General features: G+C 49.2%; 1 protein-coding gene across 1 annotated transcript in view; it reads left to right on the top strand.

Annotated features, from left to right (window-relative positions):
• Window positions 1-26,780, top strand: part of MVB12B (multivesicular body subunit 12B) — a gene marked incomplete at its 5' end in the record, with an annotated part of 158,382 nt that overhangs the window by 70,111 nt on the left and 61,491 nt on the right. Inside the window, one exon of the mRNA XM_082841944.1 lies at window positions 12,780-12,874. Coding sequence (XP_082698070.1) covers window positions 12,780-12,874 — 95 coding nt within the window. The remainder of the gene's footprint in view (window positions 1-12,779; window positions 12,875-26,780) is intronic.

Genomic DNA, 26,780 nt, shown 5'->3' with positions numbered 1-26,780 from the left:
CGCACTTATCATTTTTAAAAAATGATCCCAGGGCCAAACACAGTGCTTGGCATACAGTGGGAGCTCAGTTAAAGACTGGTGGACTGAGCTGGTCACAACGCCTTGATTCTAGTACCCTTGTGTGCCTCCGGATCCCACAGTCTGTCTCCCCTTGGATGGCTTCAGTTTATTGGGTATATTTGGAATTAAGTTTCAGGTCTGGGCATGGAAGGTTTAAGATGGTGAATTATCATTGCAGAGGAAATAGGTCCATTTTAGGTTTAATAAAACCTCACTTGACTTTGCTGGTGTCATTTACAAAACAGAACAAAGCTAAATGTCTCATCAGATCACGAGAAAGGGTAGTAAACTTTGCACTTTCTGAGGTTGGCTCCAAAATCAGTGAGAAAAAAAAATCTCCACACCTAAAAATATTTTAGGGCCCAGGGTCATTACAATAACGGACTCTCTGTTTTAGTAGAACCAGGTTACAAGAAAACACAGTGTTTTCTCACCTCTCCGGGTCTGCACAGATCTGAATGGTAACTCAAAATCTCGGTTTGGAAGCACAGGGGACCCGGCGCAGGAATTCTGGCTGTGAAGTCTTAGAGGAGGATGTGAGTGCCGGTCAGGCCCTTCCAGCTGAAAGTGATCCATTTTAATTACCTTCCAGAGCTCTCCAATACCTGAGCATATGGTCCTTAAGAAATAAGCTTCCCCAAACTGTCAGCGAGTGCGGGCAGTGGTCAGGGACCTGGTTCTGACACCGTTGACCAGCCTTGGAGAGCGGATGCTCTAGAAGGTGCTTATTAAAATGCCAGCAGGTGCGGCGAAGGTCTCCCTTCCTGTGACTCCCTCACCCTGCTTGTGCCAGGTGTTTTATAAGAGCCTTTTTCTTCATTAAATGGCATTCATTAAGCATGTCCTTACACCTGGCACAGAAGCTGTGTGTCACAGATGACTTCTTCCCAGTGGTGTTTTGCAGGAATGAAGTAGAGTTTCATTTAGCCATTTGCTGTGCTCTCCCCCCCCGCTGCCCACCTTCACTCAGTTATTGTGGCTTTTGCCTGTTCCTCCTCCATCTCTCCCCGCATCCCGCCACTTTCTTTTGCACATTACCTCTGGTCCTTGTCCACCAGCAGCCACATTAGCTGGAAAACAAGATGTTCCTGTAGCACCAAGTGCTGTGCAGGACGTTTTTATACCTTTGCTCTTCTAGAATTCTTCTCCTAATGTTTGCCATCTTTTTTTTCTGATAAAAAGAAAAATAATTTCTCGTTGAAAAAATTAACATATAAAAATATATAAAAAGCAGGGGGAAAACAATCCACACCCTGACCTCAGAGACTTGTATTGTCCACACCACAGACACCGTCCTGCATCCCAGTCCTGCCAGTAGCCCAGGGCCATCACTGCTCTAAGCTACCAGGTCCTTTTTGTCCTGGGACATATGTGTATGCGTACGCATAGGAATATATTGTTTGTGTGGTGGCTTACATATATGTCGTTCTGCAACTTGGTTTTTGTTTTATTCCCTTTTGTTTTGACCGTACAGCCATGTCTTCGAGATCTGACCGTGTTGATATAAAAATGTCTCGCTCGTTCCCTTTCCTTGGTCTGTCCTGCTAGCGTTGTCTGAACACTTTCCCGACTCCTTGCTCTTACAAACGCCATGCCAAGGATCGGGTTTCTGCCTCTTCCTGCAGCCGAGATCACTGTCTTCAACACAGTCTACGCCCGAGTTCCTCACTCAGCATCATGTCATAAGCACCCTCCCCCAATTCCACCGAGAAAACCTGTAAACATCATTTCATGTCTGTAAAATATTCTGAATCAGACATCTTATAATGTTATTTCCCGTGTTTGAGGAGGGAGTCATGACTCAGAGCTGAATTTTGTAATTTGCCTCATCAGGGTTCAGATCCAAGCTCTGCCCCCTCAGGCAAGCTGCTGAACCTTTCTGAGACCTTCTGTCCAATAGAGATGATCTCAGTGCCTCGTTATAGGATCCGGGTGGGATTACATGATGCATGTGAAGGGCAAGTCCTGCGAAAATGTCAGCGAACATTATTTTACTGTTTTTATCTTAAATAAGTCATTTCTCATGTTTCAGATTGCTTCCTCAGGCTAGGTTTCCAGAGGGAAAGAATAAACGCCAGTCCTCTTGTCTCATTACTTCCCTATTCTTAGGTCTTAATTTTGAATCACCTGGAGCATGTTTTAATGTATTTCTTTCAGGGAAAGGGACGGGATCTTTTTTGTTGTTGCCTTCACATGTGAAAGACACCTAGGGATTCAGAAATTTTTCGTCCATTCAGCTTTCTTTCCCTTCCTAACTCTGTGGCTCCCCAGCCTTCAGCATGTAGTATGACGGAAGAAAGGTCTGAAGTCGCCGTTAGTACCTGCCAGGATTCATCGTGGGATTCATTGCCTTTTCTGGAATACTGTGAACCCCGTTGGCTTCTTTATTAGGTCTTTTTTTTTTTTAAGATCAGGAAAGTCTTTTCAGCTTTACCAAAGTATACTCGATGTGCAATAAATGCACATATTTAAAGTATAATTTGATGAGCTTTGACATAGGTAGGTATACACCCGTGACACCATCACCAAGATCAAGATCATGAATATATCCACATACACACCCCCCAGAAGTTTCTCTGTGCTCCTCTGTAATACATCCTCTCTCCTCAGGCAATCACAGATCTGCTTTCTAACCCTATAGGTTAGTTTGCATTTTCTAGAATCTTATGCAAACGGAATCATACCATATGTACTCTTTTTTATCTTTCTTATTTTACTCAGCATCTTTATCTTGAGATTATCCATTTTGCATGTATCACTGGTTCCTTTCTGATTGCCGAGTAGTATCCATTGTCTGGCTAGACCACGATGTGTTTATCCAGTCACTTGATACTGGACATTTGGCTTGTGTTTAGTTTTTTACTTTTTACATATAAAGTTGCTCGGTACATTTGTATACAAATTATATGCTTTTGTTTCTCTTGGGTAAAAATCTACAAGTGTAGGGGCTTCCCTGGTGGCGCAGTGGTTGAGAGTCCGCCTGCCGATGCAGCGGACGCGGGTTCATGCCCCGGTCCGGGAGGATCCCACATGCCGCGGAGCGGCTGTGCCCGTGAGCCGTGGCCACTGAGCCTGCGCGTCTGGAGCCTGTGCTTCGCAGCGGGAGGGGCCACAACAGTGAGAGGCCCACGTACTGCAAAAACCCAAAAAAAAAAAAAAATCTACAAGTGTAGTGGCTGCCTTGTACCATAGGGTACGTTGAACTTTTTAAGAAACTACAGACTGTTTTCTGAAGTGGTTGTACCATTTTATATTCCTACGAACAGTGCATAAGAGTTCTAATTGCTCCTCAGTAATGTAGGAGCACTTAGTAATATCTCATTGTGGTTTTAATCTGCATTTCCCTAATGACTAGTGATGTTGAACATTTTTTTCATGTGCTGATTTACCATTTGTATATTTTCTTTAGTGAAGTGTCTGTTCAAATCATATGGTCTTTTTAATTTTATTTATTTATTTATTTTTGTGGTACGCGGGCCTCTCACTGTTGTGGCCTCTCCCGTTGCGGAGCACAGGCTCTGGACGCGCAGGCTCAGCGGCCATGGCTCATGGGATCCTCCCGGACCGGGGCACGAACCCGTGTCCCCTGCATCGGCAGGCGGACTCTCAACCACTGCGCCACCAGGGAAGCCCCATATGGTCTTTTTTAAATTGGCTTGTTAGTCTTCTATTAGGTTGTAAGTTCTGGGTATATCCTAGTTATAAGTAAGGTTTGTGTTCGCAGATATTTTCTTCGGGTCTGTGGTTTGCCTATCCATTTTTGTAACAGCATCTTCTGAATAACAAGAGTTTTAAATGTTGGTGAAGTCCAATATATCAATTTTTTTTTTTTTCTGGAAGAGTTTTGGTTTTTTGTGTCCTATTTAAGAAGTCTTTGACAAACCTAAGGTTACAAAGATTTTCTCCTGTCTTTTCTCTGAGAAGAGGCCATGCTATGCCTGGTCAATCAAGATGTGTTTAAATAAAAAGTATCAAACCCCAGGGCCTGGACTTAACAATTTACCCTTTCCTTTTCCTCTTTTCTAGAATAGTTCTGTGAATCTCTTGGGTTATTTTATATATGTATGTGGTGTGAGGTAAGCGTCAAGGTTCTCCTTTCTGTGTGTGGCTATCCAGTTGTTCTAGCACCATTTGTTGAAATGATTACTGCTTCCCAGTTTAATTGCCTTGGCACCTTTGTTGAAAATCAATTGATCATACATGTGTGAGTCTGTTTTTGGACTCTCTGTCTGTTCTATTGATCTATATGTCTGTGTTTATGCCAGTACCACACTGTCTTGCTTACTGTAGCTTTACACTAAGTCTTGAAATTAGGTAGTCTTGAAATCAGGATTTATTTTGCTGTGAGTCTCTATTGATTTTGCTTGGAATGTTGGAAGCCCTGTTGGCTTCTATATTTTGTTTGTTGTTTAGATTTAATCAGGCAAGCTTTAAACTGTTTTTTATTGTTATTTCTCTTTTAATTGTTCTGATTTCTCGCTAACACATAGAATATTTAGATTGGTCTTTGTTCTCCATATTTATCATATTTTTCCTCCACATTGTCACCTCTGTGTTCTTTCCTTCTCTGCATTCTGGAAACTAGTGGGGGGCTTATCCACGATACTGCTGATTCAGTTTGGGGGATTTTATTTCCGCATTATTCCTAATGCAGATAGCTTTTTCTGCATCCTACAGTACATTTTTTTCCCAGAGGTAATGTTCTTTTTATCTTGTTGTGTGACATTTTTTACAGGCCCTCGTGAGGATATATATTTCTATACTGGATGTTGGCCAAAGGGCAGGATGTATGAGTTGCTCCTTCCCCTCCCCTCCTCTCCCTTGGGCGCTCATTGTTTGGTGGTAATCTTCTGAACCATCATTACCTTTCTCTGTTCTCATTAGTTTTTGTAGACGCTTGGTGACTGGAGTCTGGCTAGAGCCACGTCTGGCCCTACAAGTCATATAGTCCTGATGTCTTTTTAGGACATGTATCATTTCATCCTCCTAGTTTGAATTTTTTTCAGTCTTTTAAATATTTTCAACTAATGCTTCTTTATACCAGTGAAAGTGAGTAAACAAATGTTATTTCTCATTATTTGGGTGATATACTGTTTAAATATCTAGAGTAGTCTGTCATTCTGACTCAGAGGGCCCTTGTGTCCAAGAAGCATCCTGACCCAGAGGTAGCACAGCCACACACCTGCCTCCACAGAGTTACATTTAACACACTGTCCTAGAAGAGTGGCTTTCAAACTTTTGGGTCTAGGACTTTAATAGTCTTAAAACTTGAGGATTCCATCCTGCTGGAGAAAAAAAAAAAAAAATGAGGATTCAAAAGAGCTTTTGTTGATGTGGGTTATGTTTATCTATATTTCCCTTATTAAAACTTAAAACTGAGAAAAACGTAAAACACGAGACTACCTAAGCAGACGTCAGAGTGATGACATCCTCATAAGCTTCTGGAAGATTTTTCTGTCTGCTCGTGAGAGGATGAGAGGGAAAAAGGCAAGTGATGTCCTAGTGTTATTATGAAAGTAGTGGTGACCTCGTGGACTCCCTGAGAGAGTCTGAGGAACCCCTGGAGGTCCCTGGAGCACACATGGAAAACTGCTGCTGCACGCAGAAGGTGGTTTTGATATAGCCAGAAAACAGAATGGGAATCGTGATTTAATACCACAAAATCTGTTGGTTGCAAGTGTGTGTGTGTGCGTGTGTGTGCGCGCGCACGCGCAGGGGGTGGAAGATAGAAGTGACATCTGTCTCTAACCATGAGTCCACCGCTGCCGTACCAGCCACGGGCCCCTCAGCGCTGCCCTCCAACAGTTTGAGAGGAGAGCCGGCATCGCGGCTGCCCGGGCAGAGCCATCTTCATTACATGTGGCCACTGGGTTCGGAAGATTAATGGTAACATTTTAAAAATTCACACAGACCTGGAATCAGCACTAGAAAATACAGATTTAAATTAACAAGGAAAAAGCAGAATCCCATCAAAGGAAATAAATCGTGCTGGCAACTGTTGTCACATAATAAAATGTATTCTGTAACTGAAGGGCTCTTACATGGAGCTGTCTGCGGCTTAGTGGCCATGTTAATTGAATAAGGCGCCAAAGACTGACTTGGGGGAAAAAAACGGAATTTCCCTCAGCCTCTATTTAGCCGGAGCTGTGGTTGGCAGCACGTGCAATGCTGACCTATTTATTACGGAACAGCCAGGGCCCGTGCAGAGAGACGTGATGGCTTGCAGGGTGTGCCCTGTCTTCTCTGGGCCATTCTGGGGGTGGGGGACAGGGAGGAAAGCTTGGTAAAGCTCCCCTAGGATTCAGAGGCTGTCCTAGTTGGAATTCTCTGGTTGCCAAACAGATTTTGGAATCATGATCCATCATTTGAGTCAAGTGGCAGAAATTGCTGGCCTCTAACGGTCAGTCCCCTGTTCCGGTGGTCCAAGACCTACTGGGGATGGTACCAGAGGGTCTTCATCTCTAGGTGCCACCCCAGGTAGAGCCAGTTTCCTGAGTTCTTGGGTTTACTTCTCCTTGGCCTGCTGGTGATCTTTATGAACTCTCTTAAAATCTAAAATACACTCTTCTAGATCAACAGAGTGATCTAGAGGGATCACAGCGTGATCAACAAACAACTTTGGGGCCCATTGAAATGACTCCACTGAAATTGCCGTCTGGGGGGGGTCCCAGCCAGCATCATGGTCATGGACTTGGTCTCAGCATTGTTTGATGCTCGTTCTTGTAACTCCCCTGGCTTAGGTGCTTCAGAAAAGCTGAGTGTGTAGCGCCCACGTTCTGCTGAAGTGCCCGGCTTCTTCTTTCTTTCCTCCTCCAGCAACACCCAGTGCCATGAGTGGGGCATCCCTTTAATCTTATTAGATCATCAGGTTATGGGCAGTAAGCCAAAGAGTGTTGGGTTAACTGATTATAATTCCAAGTGTAAAAATAAGGGTTTTATATTTTTTCTCAGTAGGCGCTATGGTAATGGGCATGGGCTCAGGCTGTTAAGTAGTCTGTAAAATATTTTAAATGACTGTAAAATATTTTATCAGATGGCTGTACTGTAATTTTTTAAGCAGTCCCCTATTATTTGATACTGAATTTGATTCCATTTTTTGGCTTTATAAGCAATGCCATGACAAAGGTAATTCCTATAAGTTTCCCCAAATGATCTCTAATTACAGGTCAGAACTGGATTCATTGGTTCATTCAACAGCATTAGGTAATCTTCTAGGGTTCTCCCTAATAATTTTTAAGTGCCCACTGTGTGCAGGGCACTGTTGTAGGCACTAAGGATACGGTGGAAAGAGAAAGTGTCACGGAGATCGTGTCCTAGTGACACATATAAAGAAATCGACAGTCCTGTTGAACGGGAAGGGCTCAGCAGAAAGGGAAGTGAGTGTCGAGGGGGAGCGCCACCAGAGAGAGGCGGGGTGCTTTCCCAGGGGTGCCTGAGGGAAGCAGGAACTGCAAGTGCAGAGGCCCCAAAGAGGGAATGCGAGTGAGGGGAGGAGGGGACCAAAAGCAGCTGGTGAGGTTGGAGGGTGTGAGTGCAGGGACCACAGACAAGCCCAGGTCAGAGAGGAGGGATGGGCCAGAACTGGCAGGACCTCCAGCTGTGGGGCAGCTCAGGTTTCATTCTAATGCAGAGGGAAGGTACAGGCGTTTCATAGTGGTCCTGTACTGAGGCTCTCACGAGCGAGCGGGGCTTAAAACAGTGCCAGGGAGGGCAGGAAGGGGAAGAAGCAGAACAGGAATCGTACTGCCACGTGCTTGGCACGTCCTGGTGCTGTGCTGTCGGCTCTGCCTGCGTCTGTGCACTGGGAGGCAACACCCCCTTGCTGAAGGGCACCCAGCCCCTGCTGGTGGCACTGGGATTTGAACCTATGTCGGGTGGACTCTGGGCTCGGTACTCTTCACCACTACACCAGCACTGCCTCCATTGGGTGTCCAAATCCGCCTGTAGCTTTTCCCTTCTCCCATATTAGAGGGACTGTGACCTGTGAGGGTCACTGAGCTACTAAGTGGCGGACAGGTTGAGTCCCGGGCATCTCAGGGTGGACCCCAGATTCCTGGTTGAGTGATCTCACTCTGCGTACCTGATGGTAAAGATGATCCATCAGGGCAACTTTTAGATGAGGATGGTAACCTCCAGAGGACACGTGGACCGACCTGTTCATGAATTCTAGCTCGCTTCTGTCAGCTTCGTCTCGGAGGGCCTCAGTTTCCTGTTCTGTTAACTGAAAGTGATTGTTCCTGCCTAAAAAGGTTGCTGAGAGGATTAGGCAAGGTGACATACGTGAAGGAACCCAGCCCAGCACCTGGCAGGTGGGTCCCCACCAGATGCTGAGGAATTAGAATCTCATTTCGCTCTGAGGCTCGGCTGACTGCACGGCCGTTCCTGTCCGTCCTCACTTTCAGGCTGATAGGAGGTTGAGCGCCCCTGGGCCACTTCTCCTTCAGCAGGGGACTTTTTTGTTTGATTTAACTACAGGTGATCTGTCTCCTCGGCCCAAACTGTCCATTCTCATTAACGGGAGGCCTCGGTGTGCTTTTCATTCTCCTGTCCCCACGTCCCTTCCTCCCTATGTCCAGGAACAATAGAAATGAAAATGCAAAAGCAGCAGCTATTTGTGGTGCAGGGACCCCTCTCTGGCCGGGGGCCGTCCCACTGTCTGGTCTTAATGTTGCCCCGGCCCCCTGACCGTCAGCCACCAGAGCTGGAGTTTTTGGTAACCTGATTTCAATTTGAGTGATTCCTGTTGAGCAATTGGTCTGTAAAAGAGTCAGGCCTGCAACTTGAAATCTCTTTTAATTTCCCATTTACCGCATCAGCCCCACATTGTCTATCGTATGTGATCAGAAACTTTTTCGGTTTTTTCCCTTGTAAATTCCTGGTTGCTGCCACCACTGACTTCTTACGTCATACCTGTTTTCCTCCGTAGCAGAGGGGAGTGGGATGTGTGGTGTCATGGGTCTCCCAGAGACCCCCTGAGTCTAACTCAGCAAACACACGGGCGAAAATGCAATAGTAGAGGCAGCAGCAGTTCATGTCCAAAAAGATCCAGGGGTTTTAATGCCGTAGGTTCAACACTCGATTTGTTCAACGGCCATTTGTTCAATGATTGTCTGCTCTGGGGAAGAAATTGTCCTAGAAAATGGGGTACCAACTTGATCTAATCTGGTCCTGCTCTTGAGAAGGTGTCTTGGGATAACTGGAGTGAGAGAGGACGCACAGACACCCATCTAGCCTGGGACAAGCCCAGCAAGGGTTTTACCAAATGAGGATGCTTAGGTGGAGTCTTGAAGGACGAAGGGGAGTTTGAAGAGGAGGTAAGGGAGGAAATGGGGATTCTAGAAGGAGGGAGTGGGGTGGCTGAAGAATCAGGCTGAGGCAGGGAAAAAACGTGGCAGATTCAGAGACGTACAGGACCTTCACTCTTCCTGGTGGAGGGAGGGGTAAGCAGTGACAAGAGTCTGGAGAGGCGGGCTGGTGTGTGAGGACGGCTAAAACCAGGGTACAGTTGTGGATTAGGTTGCCCAGGGAAAGTGTGTGGAGTGAGAGCACACGCTAAACCAGAACCCTCGCCAACAGCAGCCCTCACAAGGTTGGGGAGGAGCCAGGAGGGGCTGCTGCGAGACAGAAGGAACTAGGCCAGGGAAGGAGGAGCTGCAGAGTGGGGTCAGCCAGGCAAAACCTGCTGCCCCAGAGAGGCAGGCAGCTTCGGCCAGGAAGTCCCTGTGGACAGGGCAGCTGAGGAACCGGGCAGCTTGATTCTCTAGCATACACTTAAGTTCCGTGGGCCGTAGAATTACCCCAAAATCGTTCACTTAGAGGGTCACAGCAGGTGATATTGACGGGAATTGTTGAGTCTGCATGCAGTAGGTGCTGCATAATTGCTTGCAGTTCCATGACAGTCCTCATTGTGATTGGCTGCTCTGTTCCCATCTACCGTGGCATCTCGGTTTTTTCCCTCACTTTCCCTCAAGCAGGTCATCTTTTAAAATTGCATCTCGTCACTTCTCTGCTTAAAAACCCTTCAGGATAAAGTCAGAGCTTGTGTGGGGTCCTGGGTGCCGTGGCCCCCGAAGCTCTCTTCAGCCTGGTCCCCTACCCTCTCCCTAGCCTCAGGCCCTGACCACCCCGGCCTCCTTCCAGGTCCCCCCTCAGCCAGACCTCCTGCTGCTTAGGAGATGCCCCAGAGCCCCTCCCTGCCTCACCCCGCCAACCCTGCCCACCCCCAGTTCCCCACCAGAACAGCACTTCCTCGGGGCAGTGCAGACAGTCTTCCTGCTTGCCCTGCGTCAGCCGCTGCTCCTGTAACTTCATGGACGTGTTTGTGTCCCCCGCTGCAGGGTGAGCTCTGCAAAAGCAGGGACCCTGCCTGTCCTGCCGCCCCAAGTCCCCCCTCCCCCACCCATCTGGGTTGATGTGGGCCACGGCTTGCTCAACCATCTCTGACAGCTGAATGGCTGGGCTGACCCTGTCTTCTCCTCCAAGGAGGAGACGCTCTGTGCAGTCACCCAGGTGCACCTGTCGTCCGAGGTTCAGCCAACACGCCTCCTCCTCTGCGAGCTTCCTGGAGCGGCTGCCGCACCGCGCAGATGTTCCGTGTCCTTAGTTAGGTGGGATGCACCTTCTTAGGGCTCTCGGGGCACAGCAGTCTCGGGGTGTGGGTTCTTTCCCGGCTCCTGGAAAAGCCCTCGGTGTACAGTGGGTGCAGTGCCGACACCTGCCCCCGGCAGGTGTGTCTCGGGTGTGCGGCCAGTGCATCGCACAGGGCCCCGCGCTCAGGAGGGCCCCGCACTTGGTTTAACGCTCCGCCTCCGCTGTCGCCATCTTGAAATTCTTAATGACATTTGACAGGTACCCCAATGGTTTTGCACCGGGCCCTGTACCTGCCTTGCGGGGGCGATGTGCGGGGCCACGAGAGAACCCTGGGATCTGTAGACGCCGGGGCCCAGCTCAGGGCAAGCCCTCTCTGCAGGGTCGCCTGTCACCATCTTAGCTCTGCTCACCCACAACCACAGTCAGTAACTCATTCTTCTGTTTGCTCAGCTTCATTGACTAAGTGCTGTGGTCAGAGGCATCGATCAACTGCGTCAAATCCCTCTGCAGCTGCTCCTCTCCCTCCCAGGGTTCCCGAACACGGCCTGTCTTCAGAGGCACTGCTGGGGCTTGTCAGAGAGATTTCTGGGCTGCGTCCAAGGCCCACTGAACCAGACTCCCCGGAGCTGGGACTGTGAGTCTGTATGGTTAGCAGTAGTGCCTGCATCTGTGCTGTGACGCGCAGAACGGAGCGCGAGAACCTTCGTCCAAGCGGATGAGCCCTTGGTGCGGCGTTTGGTGTCCTCTCAGTCTGGCCCCGGCTTTGTCTCCCGCAGGCAGCCTTACCCTGCAGCAGAGTCAGCTCTCCCTGACTGCCGTTGCTCCTGTCTCCTCCTGTAAGACCGGCAACCTCCTCTGAGGCAGTGTCCCCGGAAGCCCCACCCGCCTGCTTTCGTGCTCACTCAGCACGTGGTTTTTATTCTCCTCCGAGCACGTGTCCTGTCGCACAGTGGCTTGTTCCTGCCCCGTTGTCCCCCCAGCCTGAGAGCTCCTTGCAGGGGGTAGCTCACCTCTGCATCCTCAGTTCATCAGGATTGAGCCGTGGACACAGGACTCACGCTCAGCAAGGCCCCACTCCCTGGTCCAGCTAGCCGGCCGGTGGCACAGATGTTTGCTCCTCCGGGGGCCTGTGGGAACAGGCCCCGCCCAGAGTCATTCTGGGAGGTCACGCGTTTGTTGTGTGGAAAGGGCAGCATGTAGAACGTGAGCTTTCTTTATGTGATCATTACCCACCCCTCTTCCGTTTTAGAAATGACTGTGTGTGACCAGAGTTCAGGCTACTGAGCTACTTCAAACCAACCCCCAGTCACACCACGAAGAGGTAGTTGTGTTGCTTTTGTCCCCCAGACCTGTTGGGTTTTAATGGTTTTCCTATCGTTGTAACCTTTCTTCTCGGCATTCTCTAAAGGCAGCTGATGACCACGACAAGTGGATTATGTGTTTTGATCGATACCTGCTTATGTGTGGGCAGCGTGGGCCTTAATGGCCAACGCCTGCGCCATAAAAGACGAGCTGGGTCGATGGAAGGTACTTTCTGAGCACCTACTGTGTGCTCCCACCTGAGGGGGACGTGCGGACACAGCAGTTCAGGGGAACGTGCCATTGTGGTTCTCAGTGGGCGTTCGTTTCCCGGACACACGTGGTAATAACACCTAACGCCTTCGTTCACAAAGTGCTTCCTGGGCTGTGACCCTCCACAGCCCCGCGGGACAGGAGTGGAAGCCACTGGATGGGGAATGGGACCAAGACAACAGGGCAAACCAAGTCCTGCACTCAGAGCTGAGCATCCTGGTCCCACTGGTGCACTTTGCCCAGTGGATAGAGATCAAGGTTAAATCACCCACTTCCTCGGGGCACCTGCCACGTCACTTAAGGCTTGGGAAACCCTTTCTTCCTCTTGGATGTCCTTCGCTATATGGAAAAAAGTGGCCACTGACGTCTGGAAACTTCTGAGTTCCTAGGGGGACTCGAGCTGGTGGGGCAGCTCAAGTCCTGCTTGAGAAGGCGGAGGTGCCCAGGACTGCCCGCTTCCCGGGCTCTGTGGGCTGTTGGTGGCGCCTGTGCTTTCTGAGCCTTGGGGACTGCTCCGTGCACCCTGTAACCTCCTTTTTCTCCTCTGTCTTTCTCAGGCACATCTCTCTCACGCTCCCTGCTACCTTCCGAGGCAGGAACAGCACTCGGGCTGACTATGGGTACCAGCACTCCAATCTGTATGCCATATCAGGTACGTGCGGCCGCTGCGAAGGGCCAGCTATTTAGCGCGTCTGTGTCCCAGGCACCGCCTCCCTCTACATGCTTCCTGGCTGCTAACGGCATCTGTGTGTCTTACCTCTCTTTTTACCCCTGCAGGGGGCCTGTTCCCTGCAGGGACCAGGCCTTCCCTTTCCTCTGTGTCGCCGTAGCGCTTAGTGAAGGGCCAGATCCTCAGCATGTTTTGAAACTAATGATGAAAAACAATGCGTGGATTTCACAAGCTTGAAGGGAGGTTTCCAGAGAATAGTCACCACATCGTTCACCTACCAGATCCAGGGCAGGTTCCCCGCGGGGACTGGGGACCCCGCAGACCTGAGGCCTGGTGCCGCCTGCCCTCCGTATCCACGTCTGTCCTCATCGCTCATTTCTCAAAGCCAGGTCTGTGACCAGCGGGTGCGCTGGCGTCTCCCCCACCCCCGGCCCCATCGTATGAGTCTGTGATTTCTGAACTCGGCCCTGAAATGGATAGTGTTACCTTGGCAGGAACTTGGTCAGTCCTGGTTTCCTTTTTCAAAAAACTTACAAGCCTTATTACAGAATTGAGATTCATTGGGTGCCTGGCAGGGCAGGTGACTTGCTAAGAGCTGAGGAGACCCACAAACTTGACTCTGATTGTACGGGGCCTCCAGTTGGGGGGCGTTTGTATATAAGGGGGAAATGGCAAATCGGTACCACTTACCAGCACGTACCCTTAATGGTGAGTGATGTTTTGAACACGGGAACATGGCATTCATTCATGTACCATAATGAATCGGTTATTTGAAAGGTAATCTTTTTTCTAAAAATTGCAACTTCAGGTTACTAAACAGATGAAATAGAACAATGGTATAATTCGTGTCAGTATTAGTTTTTCTTGTTATGATCACGCCCTAATAGGTTTGGAAGTATAAGCAAAGGCCAGTCGTTCCGTTTCTGGGTGGCGCTCCTGCTGGGGAAGGGGAAGGGGAAGGACGGGGATGTTCTCAAAGCCCTCATCCTGGCTTTTCTCCAGGAGCCAAGCTCCCCAGGGCAGCGGGAACGTGTTGTCGAAGAGAAGCATCTCCAGGGAGAATTTCTTTTGTGCGCTGGCTATTTCAGCAGAGTCGACAAGGAGCATAACAAGTGTGGAAAGATGACCTATTTTGTAGAAAAGCTGAATATTTCCCCAGATGCCTGGTGGCAGAGTGGTGCAAAATAGGTCTGTGAAATCCAGCAGGGCGGCCCCGTTCCCAATGCACATGAGGAGAGCTCAGTCACAGCAGATGACTTTTTTCCCCTCCAGCTCGCAAATCTTTTTCCAGCCACGGGGTTCGGCTGCCCCCACCGTACCTGGATTCTCTGATGGCTTTCCCAGCTGTTGACGTTTCTGCAGAGAAGGGCCCACAGAGTGAAATCTCCTCTGGTTTGGCAGGAATGTTCCTGTCTGCCTCTGGGCCACTGCTTCCTCGCCCCGCGGCTTTGATGAGGTGTTGTCTGGGTTCATTACAGCTGTTAGTTTAGCAATGCCGAGGTAACAGTCTCAAGACGCAGGGGAAGCCATTCAAAAACTTCCTGTTACGTTTGCATAAGTGGCAGTCAATTGGATTTTAGCTTCCAAACAGAGGTAGTCGAGGCTGTGGCCCAGGGCAGCAGGCAGCTCGGGCCTCCTCGGTGGTGGCAGCACCAGAGTGCCCCGCCAGGGTCCAGGACTGCTTTGTTGTGATGCTGCCAGGCGTGCCCTGCGGGACCCGCGGGCTCCGTAAGGCCGGCAGACTCAACACTGCGCAGTCGTGGTGCATGCAGCTGGGAGGCCTGCCCAGCGGCAGCCTGCCTGCGAGCCATTCTGGCTAAAAGGGAGCAGAGACCATGCCCCCCCCCCCCCCGTTCCAACAGTATTTGGCACTGAGTGGCATGTCTCAGTTTGGTATTGCAAAGTTAAGGTTTCAGTGGTTCACTCCAAAAACAGTCAAGGCAGCATGTGCCCCAGCCCCCAGCCCACGCACAGTGCCCAAAGCCATGATGTCTGGCGCTCTGCTGGTAGTGGAACGAATCCCCAAACTGTTCTCCTCCCGAAGCAGCTCTGGCACACGTTCGCAGCGGACGTCGGGCACTGAGCCTTTGGTGCGAACTCCTGGGCTGCTCTGGTTCGTTCCTGAAACCATTTGATCACTGCGTCCCTTGCTTGCAGTCCCTTCCTAAGATACGTAGGTTTCCAAACAATGTTATTAGAAGTTTGAAGAGCAGCCCACATTTAATTTGTACGTATGGTTATTAAAGTAATATGTACTTTTAAGTGTTTTCCCAAGGGCATACCTGTTTTCCCAAGGGCATATATTCCTTCTGTACCTTTCACTGAGACAGTTCATCCCTGTCCTGCCTGCAGAGGCAGAGACACTGCTCAGAGCTGCTGAGAGACCGGTGGACACAGCATGTAGCTCTGTCCCCAGCACACAGAGGTGCTCGTGAAATGGTTGTGGAAGGAAGTGGGGAGGAAGGAAAGCATTTAGCCTAGTGTCTGCCTTGCCTGGGAGTACCCTCTATGACCTCTGGGGCAGGTGATCGTCCTGATTTGCTGCTCCAACCCTACAGTGTCTGGGCCACCATCTCTGAGCAGCCCAGCCCATCTCTGCGCGGTGCTCCCGTGTTCAGCGGGGCTGTCTTACTGTATGTTCATATCCCTCCAGCCATCTGGGGTACCACGCGTCCCGTCAGCATTGCATGCCGACTGTTCTGCACTGTCCAGCCAGTGGGTAGTTCTCTCTTGCCCACAGGATTGGGGTGAGGAACATCGTGCTGAAATCCTGAGAAGCTTATTCCCTTCTCTGCCATCTTGTACCCTCATCAAAATGGCCATGAAGCACACCTTTGATCCTCACACCTCCTCTTCCAGGAATTTCTTCTGGAAAATACAGATGTGCAAAAAAGATTTATCCACAAGGGCGAGCACTGCTGCTTTTTAAATATAATACCCAAAAAAGGGGTGGGGGGTGGATATCATAAATGTCTAAAATAAAGGGAAGTGGTTAAATTACGAAACATCCATACAGTGGCCTTAACTTTTCAAGCATCAGAAACAGTTCTGATTTAGATAAAAAGATGTGCATGAATGCTGTTAAGTGACAGCCAGGACGTGCAGTGTGATCTCGTTTTAAGAAATATATCTAAAGGTCTGGGAAGGTACATGCCGAGGTGTTTATAGTGGTTTTCACTGGATTTTCCTGCTCTCCTTTCTGTTTCTTTGCGGTGTCTCCTTTTTCTGTGATCGCACATATTGCGCTCGTAAGAAGAAACAACATAGGACGGATGTTAACTTGTCACGCTCTTGGGAAGCCTTGCAGATTCCAGTGATCGCCGTCTTTTCTGAGTGCTCGCAAGTCTTCTGACTCATCATACGCTTTCAAATTCTAGTGGATATCACTTCCAGGCCACAGATCAATAACTATCTTATTATCCCTTTTTGAGGACATGAGTTTTTTCTGTTGTTCAGTCCCCTGGAACCTCCTGTCCACTGATGTTCCTCAGAGACCACTGACTTATCTTTTGTGCCCAGTGGCCCCCCAGACACCGACTGAGCTTGAAAGCACCAGGCTGCTCACCTTTCTTGCCCCTCAAATTCCCCATCACCATGTTATTCACTCCTTAGGGTTTGAGGATGGTTTTCTTTGAAAGAGTAGATGAAATAAAATGGTGGGCACCTGGTTTGTCTCACTCTGTAACCTGCATATAGTAGGGTTGGCAAACCACTGTTTAAATTGTCCTTACTTGTGATAAGTGGCAGCTCATGGGCTCATTCTTTCCTGGCGATGTTCTTATCGGTGTGTCTCCCTCAGTTACATGCCCTTAAGATCTTCTCCTGGGAGGACTTGCTGCAGGGCCATGTTGATTTCTCTAGATTCTGTCCCAAAGCCCCAGTTCCTAAGTTTCCTTGGCAGAACTTTTAGTGGCTGTTAGTTTTCTTTTAAAGAATATCTTCTCTCTCCTGAACGTCTTCTACTTTAGTCCCACATGATGGTATCCTCCCTTTTTGTTTCCTTATAATTTTTTTTAGATGTTTAGGTGTCTGACCGTTTGCTCATTTCTCTTGCACCTATTCCAGAAAGATTTAAGGTAGCTGCAAAAATGCATGTAACAAAGTGAAAACGGAAGGGGAAACGTAAGAGTGAATGAAAATACAGGATAGCAAAGTAGGGTGCAGCTCTGGGTGAGACTTTGTATGAAGCAGAGATTCTGGATTTGGTTCTGAGTCAACAGTTCCCTTACGGACAACCTAAAAATAAGCTGGTTGTTTGAGGAGAGCCTAACTGTTCCTTTTATGAATTTTTCTTCGTACAGAGGGCCCTGTAAGGAGCTGGGAACAGCCGCCTTTCCGTGAGTTTGATAAGGACAGACTGTATGCCCACGTGAGGCAGATCCACTCATGTTTGAACCCCTAAAATGTTTGGAAGTTGAGTGAGATGTTTCTTAAGAAATGCTCTTGTGCTGGGTGTCATGTGCCTTAGAGGCTGGGGACCTCGGGGGACGTCAGGAAAGAGGAGATCCCCAACGTCCTGTCCAACCTGAGGGCCACCTGTGCCGAGGGTCCCTGTAACAAGCAGCTCAGCCCAGAGGCACCAGGATTGTTTATTCCAACCTAGGAATGTCTTGTCAGCCACGTGGCAGGTTTTACTTAAGGAACAGGTGACAGTAGGTATGGGACACTACGCTGTAAGAGTCTTGTTTTTGTGGTGGTTATAAACTGATTTATAGCGCCATGTAAAGAATTTTTACCAAAGAACTTGTTTTTCTCTGTTTTGAAAAAAACTGACACAGTCGTATAAATTAGTACAGTAATAAAGCAGAGGCATATTAAAACCAGCATGTAATAAAACCAAACATCTCCAGCTCAGCCCACAGTTTCAGGGTGAGCCACGTGCAGAAATGCGCTGAGGCCTCGTGGTGCAGGGAAGCACCTTTTAGCGCCTGACATCTTCATCTGTCCGTCAGCACCAGGCTGACCACGTGACCTATTTTCCACTTCGTCACTTTTGAGAGTGAAAGGGGCACGGAGTTGCATCAGGACAAAGCCGGAACCTGGAACCGACCCGGCAGACAGGGGCTGTGGTCACCTTGCCTTTAGTTTTTCTGTTTTCTTCAGGTTTTTTTTGTTTCTGTTTTTGTTTCTGCTTTTGTTTTTTGATTGCTGGAAAAGCCAGCTTATTGCCCTGCACAGCTGTTGCCTCTTAAAAACCAGTCCCTTTTCAAGATGTTTGACATCAGGAAGCGTGTGAGAGTGGACAAGCTGGAGTCCATCGGCCGGCAGTTTAGCCACGACACTCGTGCAGAGAGAAGGAGAATTTTATCTGAAACACAGAACCCCGTACGAGCCGTGTAACTCTGACATCAGACCGGGAAAGCGCAAAGCAATTAAAAATAATTAATGATTTCTGAATATCAGCCTTCTCCATGCAGTTTTAATCTAGTCCTCATTTAAATTGGAAGATGGACATTTAATTATCAGTATTATGAAATTCATGATTTATATATTTCATCCAACTGGATAAAATTTCTGCCATCAGCCCTTCATCTTATTATGAAAGAAAATCTGTATATTTCACAGTGTGATCATTTAAAAACTCATCTGCAGCATACCAAACAACTGCAAACATATTTTCCTTTCATTTCTGGTGATTACATTATTTCTGTCTTTTAATTAGGAAAAAAAAAATCTCACCTGGAATATCGGAAATAAACTTAATACTGTAATGGTCATAAAGCACTGCCGGGTCAGAAAATGAAGAGACCCAAGGACTAAAACAATAGGGTGTGTGAGAGATGCTGTTCTTTTCTGTGTAAGGTGTTCTAACAGACAGCTGCTCCACATGTCACGTTTATGCTGCAGAGTTTGCGTGTGGAGTGAGTGAGTGTGTGTGTGTGTGTGTGTGTGTGTGTGTGTGTGTGTTCTCCTTTTCCCATGCATGTGGGTGAGTGTCAGCCTGCGATTGGGTTGACAACCTCAAAGGAGGGGAAGGGCCGCCAGCTTCTAGTGGGAGCCCCGGAGTAATGTGAATCGCCCTCTGCATTCGCAGGTACCCCTGTGGCCTCTGTCATTAATGGACATGTTCACGCGGCTTTTGTGGCCTTGAACTTCAGACCCCTTCTTTCCTTTATCCTCCGATGAGGATTTTCATACTCACCTAGAACTGGTTGGAGAGGTGGTGGGTGAGCACGTGGGAGGGTGGCAGGGATCCGCGGGAGGAACGTCAGTTTGATGCAGGCCCAGATTATAGCATATGGGGAAAATTCCTCAATGAAGTGAAAAAATATTTATAATAACGGTGCTCAAATCAAGGAGGAAATAAGTCATTTTAAAGACATATAAATTTTTATCATCCCCTCTAACAGCCATTGCGTCCCTTGTCTATCCATCTATTCCTGCCCTGACAACAAAGGAAAATAGAATAAGAAAAAGCAGAAATGAATGGGAGTGGGTGGGCACTTTATTGCATAGTGTATCTGTACATCCTGTCGTAAAGGTGCGGGTGACAGGTGGCCAGGTTTGCTCTGTACACAACCATGTGTGTGCTGTCAGGCGCTCACACGCTGCCTTGTTTCGATTGATGAATTGCCTGCTTTCTTGATTAAACCTTCCGTCACTTAAGAAACAAAAAGCCTGTGTTTAGATGGCAGAGTGGGACACGTCAAAAAAATCTGTCTCCTTTACCTTTGTGCAGATGTTGGGCACAGACTGTAACATGTATTATTAAAATGAATGTGGCATTTACTGTGCATTATTCCTTTCCTGGGAGAAAGGACTGTAAATTATATGCTAGTAATAAGCTTTAACCCTTTCGAAATGCGAAAGATTCAAGAGTGCAAATATTCATGGAGGCCTGGCTAATTGGACGTGCTTTCATACAGCCACCGTGGTCACTGGAGTTAATGAACGGTTTGTGCGGGCAGACACGCAGGGCACTTGGGAACTCGAGGTGCTCCACTCTGCAAGTGCCTCTGCTAGGATTTTGCGGAGAGAGACCCTGAAACCCCTTGGCTGGGCTCTGGGTCACCTTACGACAGATGAGGTCCAGAGCCATGTCCAGTTCCCCCGGCGCATCTTCTGGACCTGAGCATCAGGCATGGTCCTCTGGTGGTCTCCTGTGTCCCCGCTTACGGGGCTGGCTGGGCTTGGGCCCGGCAGGTACCAGGTGTTGGTGCCTCGCACTTCCTGGACCTGGCTTATCAGTCCTCAGTCCAGTTGCCCAGGTGGCAGACTCATGTCCCCAAAGCACAGCCTCTCAGATCAGACCTTGCGTTCTTTCATACCTCCCCTGCCTGGCGTTGGGGCTGTCAGTGGCCAGTCTCCACCTGTCCGGCGTCCTTTCCTCTGTGCCCAGCAGCCGGGGTCGCTCCCTGTGTCCTCATCTTTGTGTCTTTCTGTGCATCTGCCCTTGCCAGTCCCATGGCCCAGGTGGCCCCATCGTCTCTTCTCCTTTTCTCTGCTGACCCATCCTTGAAGCCCTGCTCCTACACTACCTCTTCGTGAAGCTTGTCTGCGTCCCTTCCAGTCGGGGCTGCTGGTCTCCTCCCACACTGCTTTGTGTTAGAGCGATCTCACCTGGGAGCACTCTGAGGCAGCAGAGGCTATGTTTAGAAGAGACGATGGAGACTGTCTTCAATCCTTTTTGAATCCATGCGGTTGTAATTAAAGGCAGAGAGACCAGAACGACTGTTTACTTCCCTGTTCATTCAGCAGACAGCGCTGCCATGTGCCAGGCCCCGTGTTCCCTCTTCGAGGGAAGCGTGGGGAAGAAGGTTCAGCATGTGACTGACGGGGCGTTTGGGGTCAGAAGCACGTGGGGCCATCGCACAGAGCCGCTGTGAATGGCCGCCCCGCACAACGCATGTGCATGGTTCCTGGCTGGAGCTGTGCAAGGGCCCTGCGTTATGTTACCCTGGGCAGGTCACTCAATGCTAGTTATTCACCCCTGGAAAATAATACAGTAACCGCCCACTAGCTTCCCAGGATTGCTGAGAGGATCCAGGATAGAGAAGAGTGTGTTATAAATCAGGAGGCAGTGCGGGAATGTCACTTCCCTCCATACTCGCCTCCCCTGCAGGGCTGTGATCAGAGTCGGAGCCCAAAGGTTGGATGAGGATTGCCGCTCAGGACACACTGGCTCATCTGGGCCCCGCGCTCCCTTGTACGATTTTATCTGTGAGATTTTACTTCTCAGCAGTCAGAGCGCTCTGAGTGCTCAGCGAAAACATCTTCCTCAGGCCAGAGAAACTTGCAATAAGGGCTCTGGCAGGGCTCGGCTCGGCACCCCCTGGAAACCGAGGCCCACTGTCACGCATCGTCACTTAGACGTTGGCAGCTCTCCGTGGCAGGCAGCCCATGAACCCTTCTCGGGAAGGTGACAGGATGCTGGCTTGAGGGCAGGAAGGAAAGACGCACTTGGCAGAGTGAGCTGGCGACTTCCATAAAATCTTCCAACGTGCCTTTGGTGTCTTTGGAGGAAAAGTGCTGCTGGGCTGGCTACCTTCCGCTCCAGGCTTTCCTTTCTGCTTTTCCTGTGCTCCACCGGCAGGAGAAAGTTACGACTTCTTCCAGTTTCGTCATCGTGAAAAATAAAAATATTATTAGGTGACAGATACTTCAGTGCTCTTAAAAGGTGGCCACGCCCTGCTGTACCTTCAGTCTCGCTTCGGTATTTAGGCACGGCGGAGTGTAGGCGGCGTTGGTTTAATGGGCCACATCCCCCTCTTAAATCCTCGAGTGAGGCAGCTGAGAGGCAGTGGGAAGAGCCGGGTGCAGGCCCAGCCTCTCCTGCTGGCTAGCCCGGTGATGCCAGGCTCGGCACCACGCGTTTCTGGATCTAAATGCCCACGTCTCTCGACATCAGTAATTGCAATAACAACATCAGTGATTCAAATGTAACTGTAGTTCAGCTAATACTTTTTGGAAGTTTCCTCTGTGTCAACCACTGTCTAGTAGCTAAGGTAGCGGTGGTAACACCCACCTCCCAGGGCTGGGGTTGTGTGGGAAGGAGCCTGTGTGTTTTTCGGGTTGGGATACCTGAGGTGTTACTAGCAAATGTGTACTTACTGACTCCAGACTTCAGAGAAATTCCATCCAAACGCTGTCTTGACTATAAACTTCCCAGACACGGACAGTTAGAGAAAAACCAACTTTCTGACACCTTTCTCCCTGCATGCTTACCTTCTTTGTCTAGTTTTTAAGCAGAAATATGCCTCCATTTCCCCATCGTAATTCCCTTCCTGGCAGGCAGCGTGATTGTGGTCGTTTCTGAAGGCCTAGCCAGAGAAATGCTGAAAACAAAGGGAAGACGCTTAATCCCAGCTCTTCATCTGCTCTTAGCACTTCTTCAGAGGTTTTGTCTGGGGCGAATGAAGTCGTCAGGTTTACCGAACGCTCCTGCCTAGGAGCAGCTTATATCGGATTGGCCCTTTGTCCCTCTTCCTATCTCTGTCTCTCCCTGTGTCGCAATAATAGACTGTCAGCTGAGAGGGGGAAATGGTATAATTAAGGGAAATTCTTTAAACACATTTAGGGAGCTGAAGTTGTGTTTGCTTTTATTAAAATGGATGGCATTCATTTATTTTAATAATACCTAGCCTCCTTCTAGCACTTACCGTGTACAAGACTCTGGAGTAAGCCCTTCCCACGCGTTTTGTTGTTTAATCCCAGCAAATCGCTGCCGAGAAAGCCTTTGGGATTTGCCCTGTTACTGCTTCTGCCCCTATTTTACAGACACAGCACAGCTGCCAGCGTCGCTGGGGTCCTACGTTCAGGCCTTGTTTCGAGCCTCATAAAATAAGTATCTTTATTTTACAGGCGGAGAAACTGAGGTTCGAGAGACTGATTTGCCCCCAGTTACACTGCCAGTAAGCGGGAGGGCTGAGATTCAAGCCCACCCAGACCCTGAGCTCCCAGCCCCCGCCTGGAGGACGCTCCTTCTGGCTGTGGACCATTTCCCTGCCTTTGTCAACTGAAGTTGGAAGGACCCACACACCCAGAGTGGCTCACGGTTTATTAGGTCTCAGTGTTGTTTCAATCTCAGATGATCCCTGGCCCCTCATCTCTGGGACCGCATCGGAGTGAGGCCTTTGATCCTTGGCTGGCAATGACCCCCCCAGTCCGCAGGGCACTGCCAAGAGCGGTGTGGCTCCTATTGGCCGTTGCTGGGCAGAACGGTGAAGAGGTGAGCACACAGCCCCTCACTTGAAGCTGAGTGACCTTAGGCAAGCGGCTTCACCTTTCTGGGCCTCAGTTTCCTTGTCTGTTAAATGGGAATGGCAGCGGTTTGTCGTGAAGATTAGAACCGTGCCTGGTACGTGGAAGGTGCTATAGATGTGTTGATTATGATTGTAATTATTCCACAGCACCTCCCTCCCGCCCCTTCTCAGATTCTTTCCCAACCAGGAAAGGGAAATACTCCAGACGCTTCAGGGAACCTCCTCTCCATCAGTAGGCAAGGCTACTGCTGGTCTTGTGTCAGAGACGGAGACCTTTGTCGGGGGGTGGGGTGGGGTGCGGAGCTCTGGGCACCTGGATGTCCCCTTGCTGTGGCCTTCCATCAGCCCTGTGGTGGCAGTGGGCAGCGCAAACAGACCATTTCACACCTTGGGACTGAAGTGTAGGCGTCTTCTTCCCCTGTCTCAGCTTCCCGGACCCTGCCCACAATAGGCCTCTTATTTGAACTGACAGTCACCTCAGTGCCATCCGCTTTGAAGCTTCGTTCTCTAGATTGGGCCTTCTAAGGTGCCAGCCTCTGCTGAGGTCACTGAGCCATTCCAGACCCTGTGCGACCCTCTCCTGAGCTCCTGGTCGCAGCTCCCGTCCTGCTGGCCCCGCTGCCTAGGTTCTCCTGCTCTCCCGCGTGGCCCAGCTCCCAGGCTCCAGCCTGGCTGACTTATGACGGTAGTCACAGGGGATCAGCTTCCAGGAGAGCGTCTTTAAACTTAGTGAGTAAAGGTGTGGGCGTCGGCAGAACTCAGGGAGAGGTTGGATGGCTGTACGGAATTCGGTGATGAGATCAGGAGTTATCCTCTCTGTCCGTCACACAGGATGTCAGGACGAATGCATTTAACTGCTAACATTAGGACAAAAGACATTCTGATCTGTTTTGTAGCAGTGAAGCCACCTTCCCTCTGGACAGAATACCTGAATCCATCCGTTTTTGTGCAGTTGGTGTTTGTGTCCTGAATACCCAATGCTTCCTTCCCTCTTTTTATAAATGGCCGGTGGTGGTCTTAACCTTTTATGTTTAAAAACACAGTCTTCACTGCTCCAGCCTAGGGTTTGGACAGGATGTATTTATCACATACTCCGGAGAACGAGGCTCCTTACTCCTCAAATTTGTGTTTTGATCGTCTCAGACGGTGAGTGAGGCAGAACTGTCCTCCAAGCTCGAGATCCTTTGTTTAGAGCAGTTTCTCGCGCCTGGCTTGTTCTACAGTGTGAACGATCTCATGATCCACTGGCGAGGCAACATCCATAATGTTGAAGGAGAGAGGAGAGCGTGCCTCGTTGGCCCCAAGCATCGCTCCTGGTGACACGCTTAGAAGTACTTAATCGCTTCCTATCTGGAGGCAGTAAACGCACCCATCTTTCTGTTCCGTTGCCTCCTGTGTTTACCTTACATATGCCCTGTGCTAACAAAATGTCAGTGTCACTCCCGTCAGGGGGTCCTTTGGCTCACGAATTACACAGGCCCCCCTCACCCTTCTTCTGCCAAAGGTGGTTGGACCTTTCATAGGCCCAGCGTGGGCAGCTTCTTTGGCCGTAAGCCTCTTGGCTATTCATGCCGCTTGTAAACTTTGGTCGTCTAACTGGTTTCCCGGTTCTAATAAGGGCGACCTGTCTTTGGTCACAACGTCTTGTTCAGTGCTTCGTTCTCTGCTGGCGTCCAGGGTCCGTCCCAGGAGGTTAGGACCACGCGCCTCATTCACTGGTGTGCGTCCAAGCAGGGCCCGGCCCGCGGGAGGCGCTCGGTGATATTTGTCGTGGGATTGCTTCTTGAAATCCACCCTTTGTATCCGCCCTTCCCAGCTGCGTGACTTTGGACAATTTGCGTAACATTTCATTCGTCTCCTCTTCTGAATCTTGAGGATTAGGGATAATGGATGTGAAGTGCCTTGTGCTGAGTGGGCCCCGCAGAGATGGCAGCTGAATGGCTGTCGCAGACACTGTCGTTCCAGGGAGCGCTGGGCTTAGTCACCTGCAGTAAGACCCCCACCTCCACCCCGCCTAAAATACCATCAGGAGGGGCAGCTGGTCCACTAGGCAGGGCCAGAGGAGAACTCACAGCTCACACCTGGAGGGACCCTGCCCAGTTCAGGGGGCTTCTTGGTGTCATATAAGACCAACCCCCCATCCTAGCCCAGAAATGGGTAATTGCATGAGATGTAAGTTTGTTCCTGGGTAGAACAATTTAAAAGAGAACATCTCAACATTGAAATGAGCCTCCAGTTTTCCCCTCCCCTTCTCATCGAATCAGCTCCGACTGAGAAAGGAGCATATCCGTGCTCAGCCCTCTAAACACTTTGACTTCTTTCTTCTTTGCCTTTTGGTTTGTGGCTCTTTCTTTCCTGCCCCTGTCATCCCAGGACCCTTGAGCCGGAGTCCTTACGTAACTGTGAGCCAGGGCTTGCTTTCAGGGTCCATGAGAGTCACACCACCCACCGAGCACATCATGAAGGCTTCCCCGCGCTCCAGAGCTGCTGCCAGGCCGGGTGCCGGCTCCAGGGCTTGTGCCGAGGGCTGGTCGGCAGCCACAGGACACACCATGCACTGAAGACGATCTTTCTTGGGGTTTGGGAGAGCAGTTTAAACAACTTTCTTAGATGTCCCCATCTTAGGGGAGGAAGCCAGGGTATCTATCGATGCTAAGGGACTGCTCCTTTCTTCAGACTACATTTTTTTTAAAAGATATTGTATCTTTTATTTGGATTTAATGAGGACAGACATTTTAATCAGAGGTTAGTCATTTATTTTTGCAAACTATTGTTTTGATTCATCATTTTTGCAGATAATTAAATGGTTCAGTTGGCACAGTGTGTCTACTTTATTAAAACAGGTAATTTTGGAAAAAAAGAGAGAGAGATGCTATTTTTTGGATCACTGCACAAGAATTGCTTTTATCTTCATCTTTGAGCATAGTTTCTGGTTGTTTTGCCAAAAGGCTCTCTCATGTTCAAGCGTTTGGTGTCCTCTCTGGTCTGGGGGGGGGCTTGCCCTTGAATGATTGGGTTGTTGGCCTCTATGCCCTTTGAACCGGGAGGTGAAGCATAAATTCTGTGCTGTTACCTTTTAGAAAGACTCTTAGGTTTTAATTGGATTGGGGAAAAGAGCCTACAAGTTATGAACTTTGCAGAGCAGCAGTTTTTATGCTAAAAACAGATTAATTGTAGCCCTCGCAGTGGGTGGAGTTTAAAAGTCAATTACTGCTTGTCCTATTATAATTTACACACCTAGGATTTGAAAAAGTCTGTCACTTGGTATAAAAATGAAAAGGTTACGTGTGCTAGTTTGAGTATTCCTGTGACTTTTCATTTGTAAATGCTTTAGCGACACATATTTGTGTGTGTGCAACTTGTAGCTGCGGAGTTCTAATATTACTACAGCTGTGAGCAGGATTCTTCAGGGAGAGTAACCTTTAGGATTTCATTCTTTACATCCGTAACCGCTTGGAATATAGTCCTTTGTCTGGCGGTTCACTCCACTTGTAGGCACCGTGGCAGCCCCTGCAGGGCCTTGGGGACACTCCACTCCCGGGTCATGAACCAGTGAGGGACGGCCCTTCAGGGGTCAGTTTTTTAAAAACAAATTGCTCACGACGTTTGCCTTCTTTGATTTGCCCATGTTTGCCTCCTGAATCCGTTAATTCACTCATTAAAAGGATTTATTTTAGGTGGACCAA

The sequence above is a fragment of the Leucopleurus acutus genome (genome assembly GCF_964270905.1).
Source record: "Leucopleurus acutus genome assembly, chromosome: 7".
NCBI lineage: Eukaryota > Metazoa > Chordata > Mammalia > Artiodactyla > Delphinidae > Leucopleurus > Leucopleurus acutus.
The sequence above is the reverse complement of the archived record's forward strand: the minus strand, read 5'-3'. Positions and strand labels throughout refer to the sequence as shown.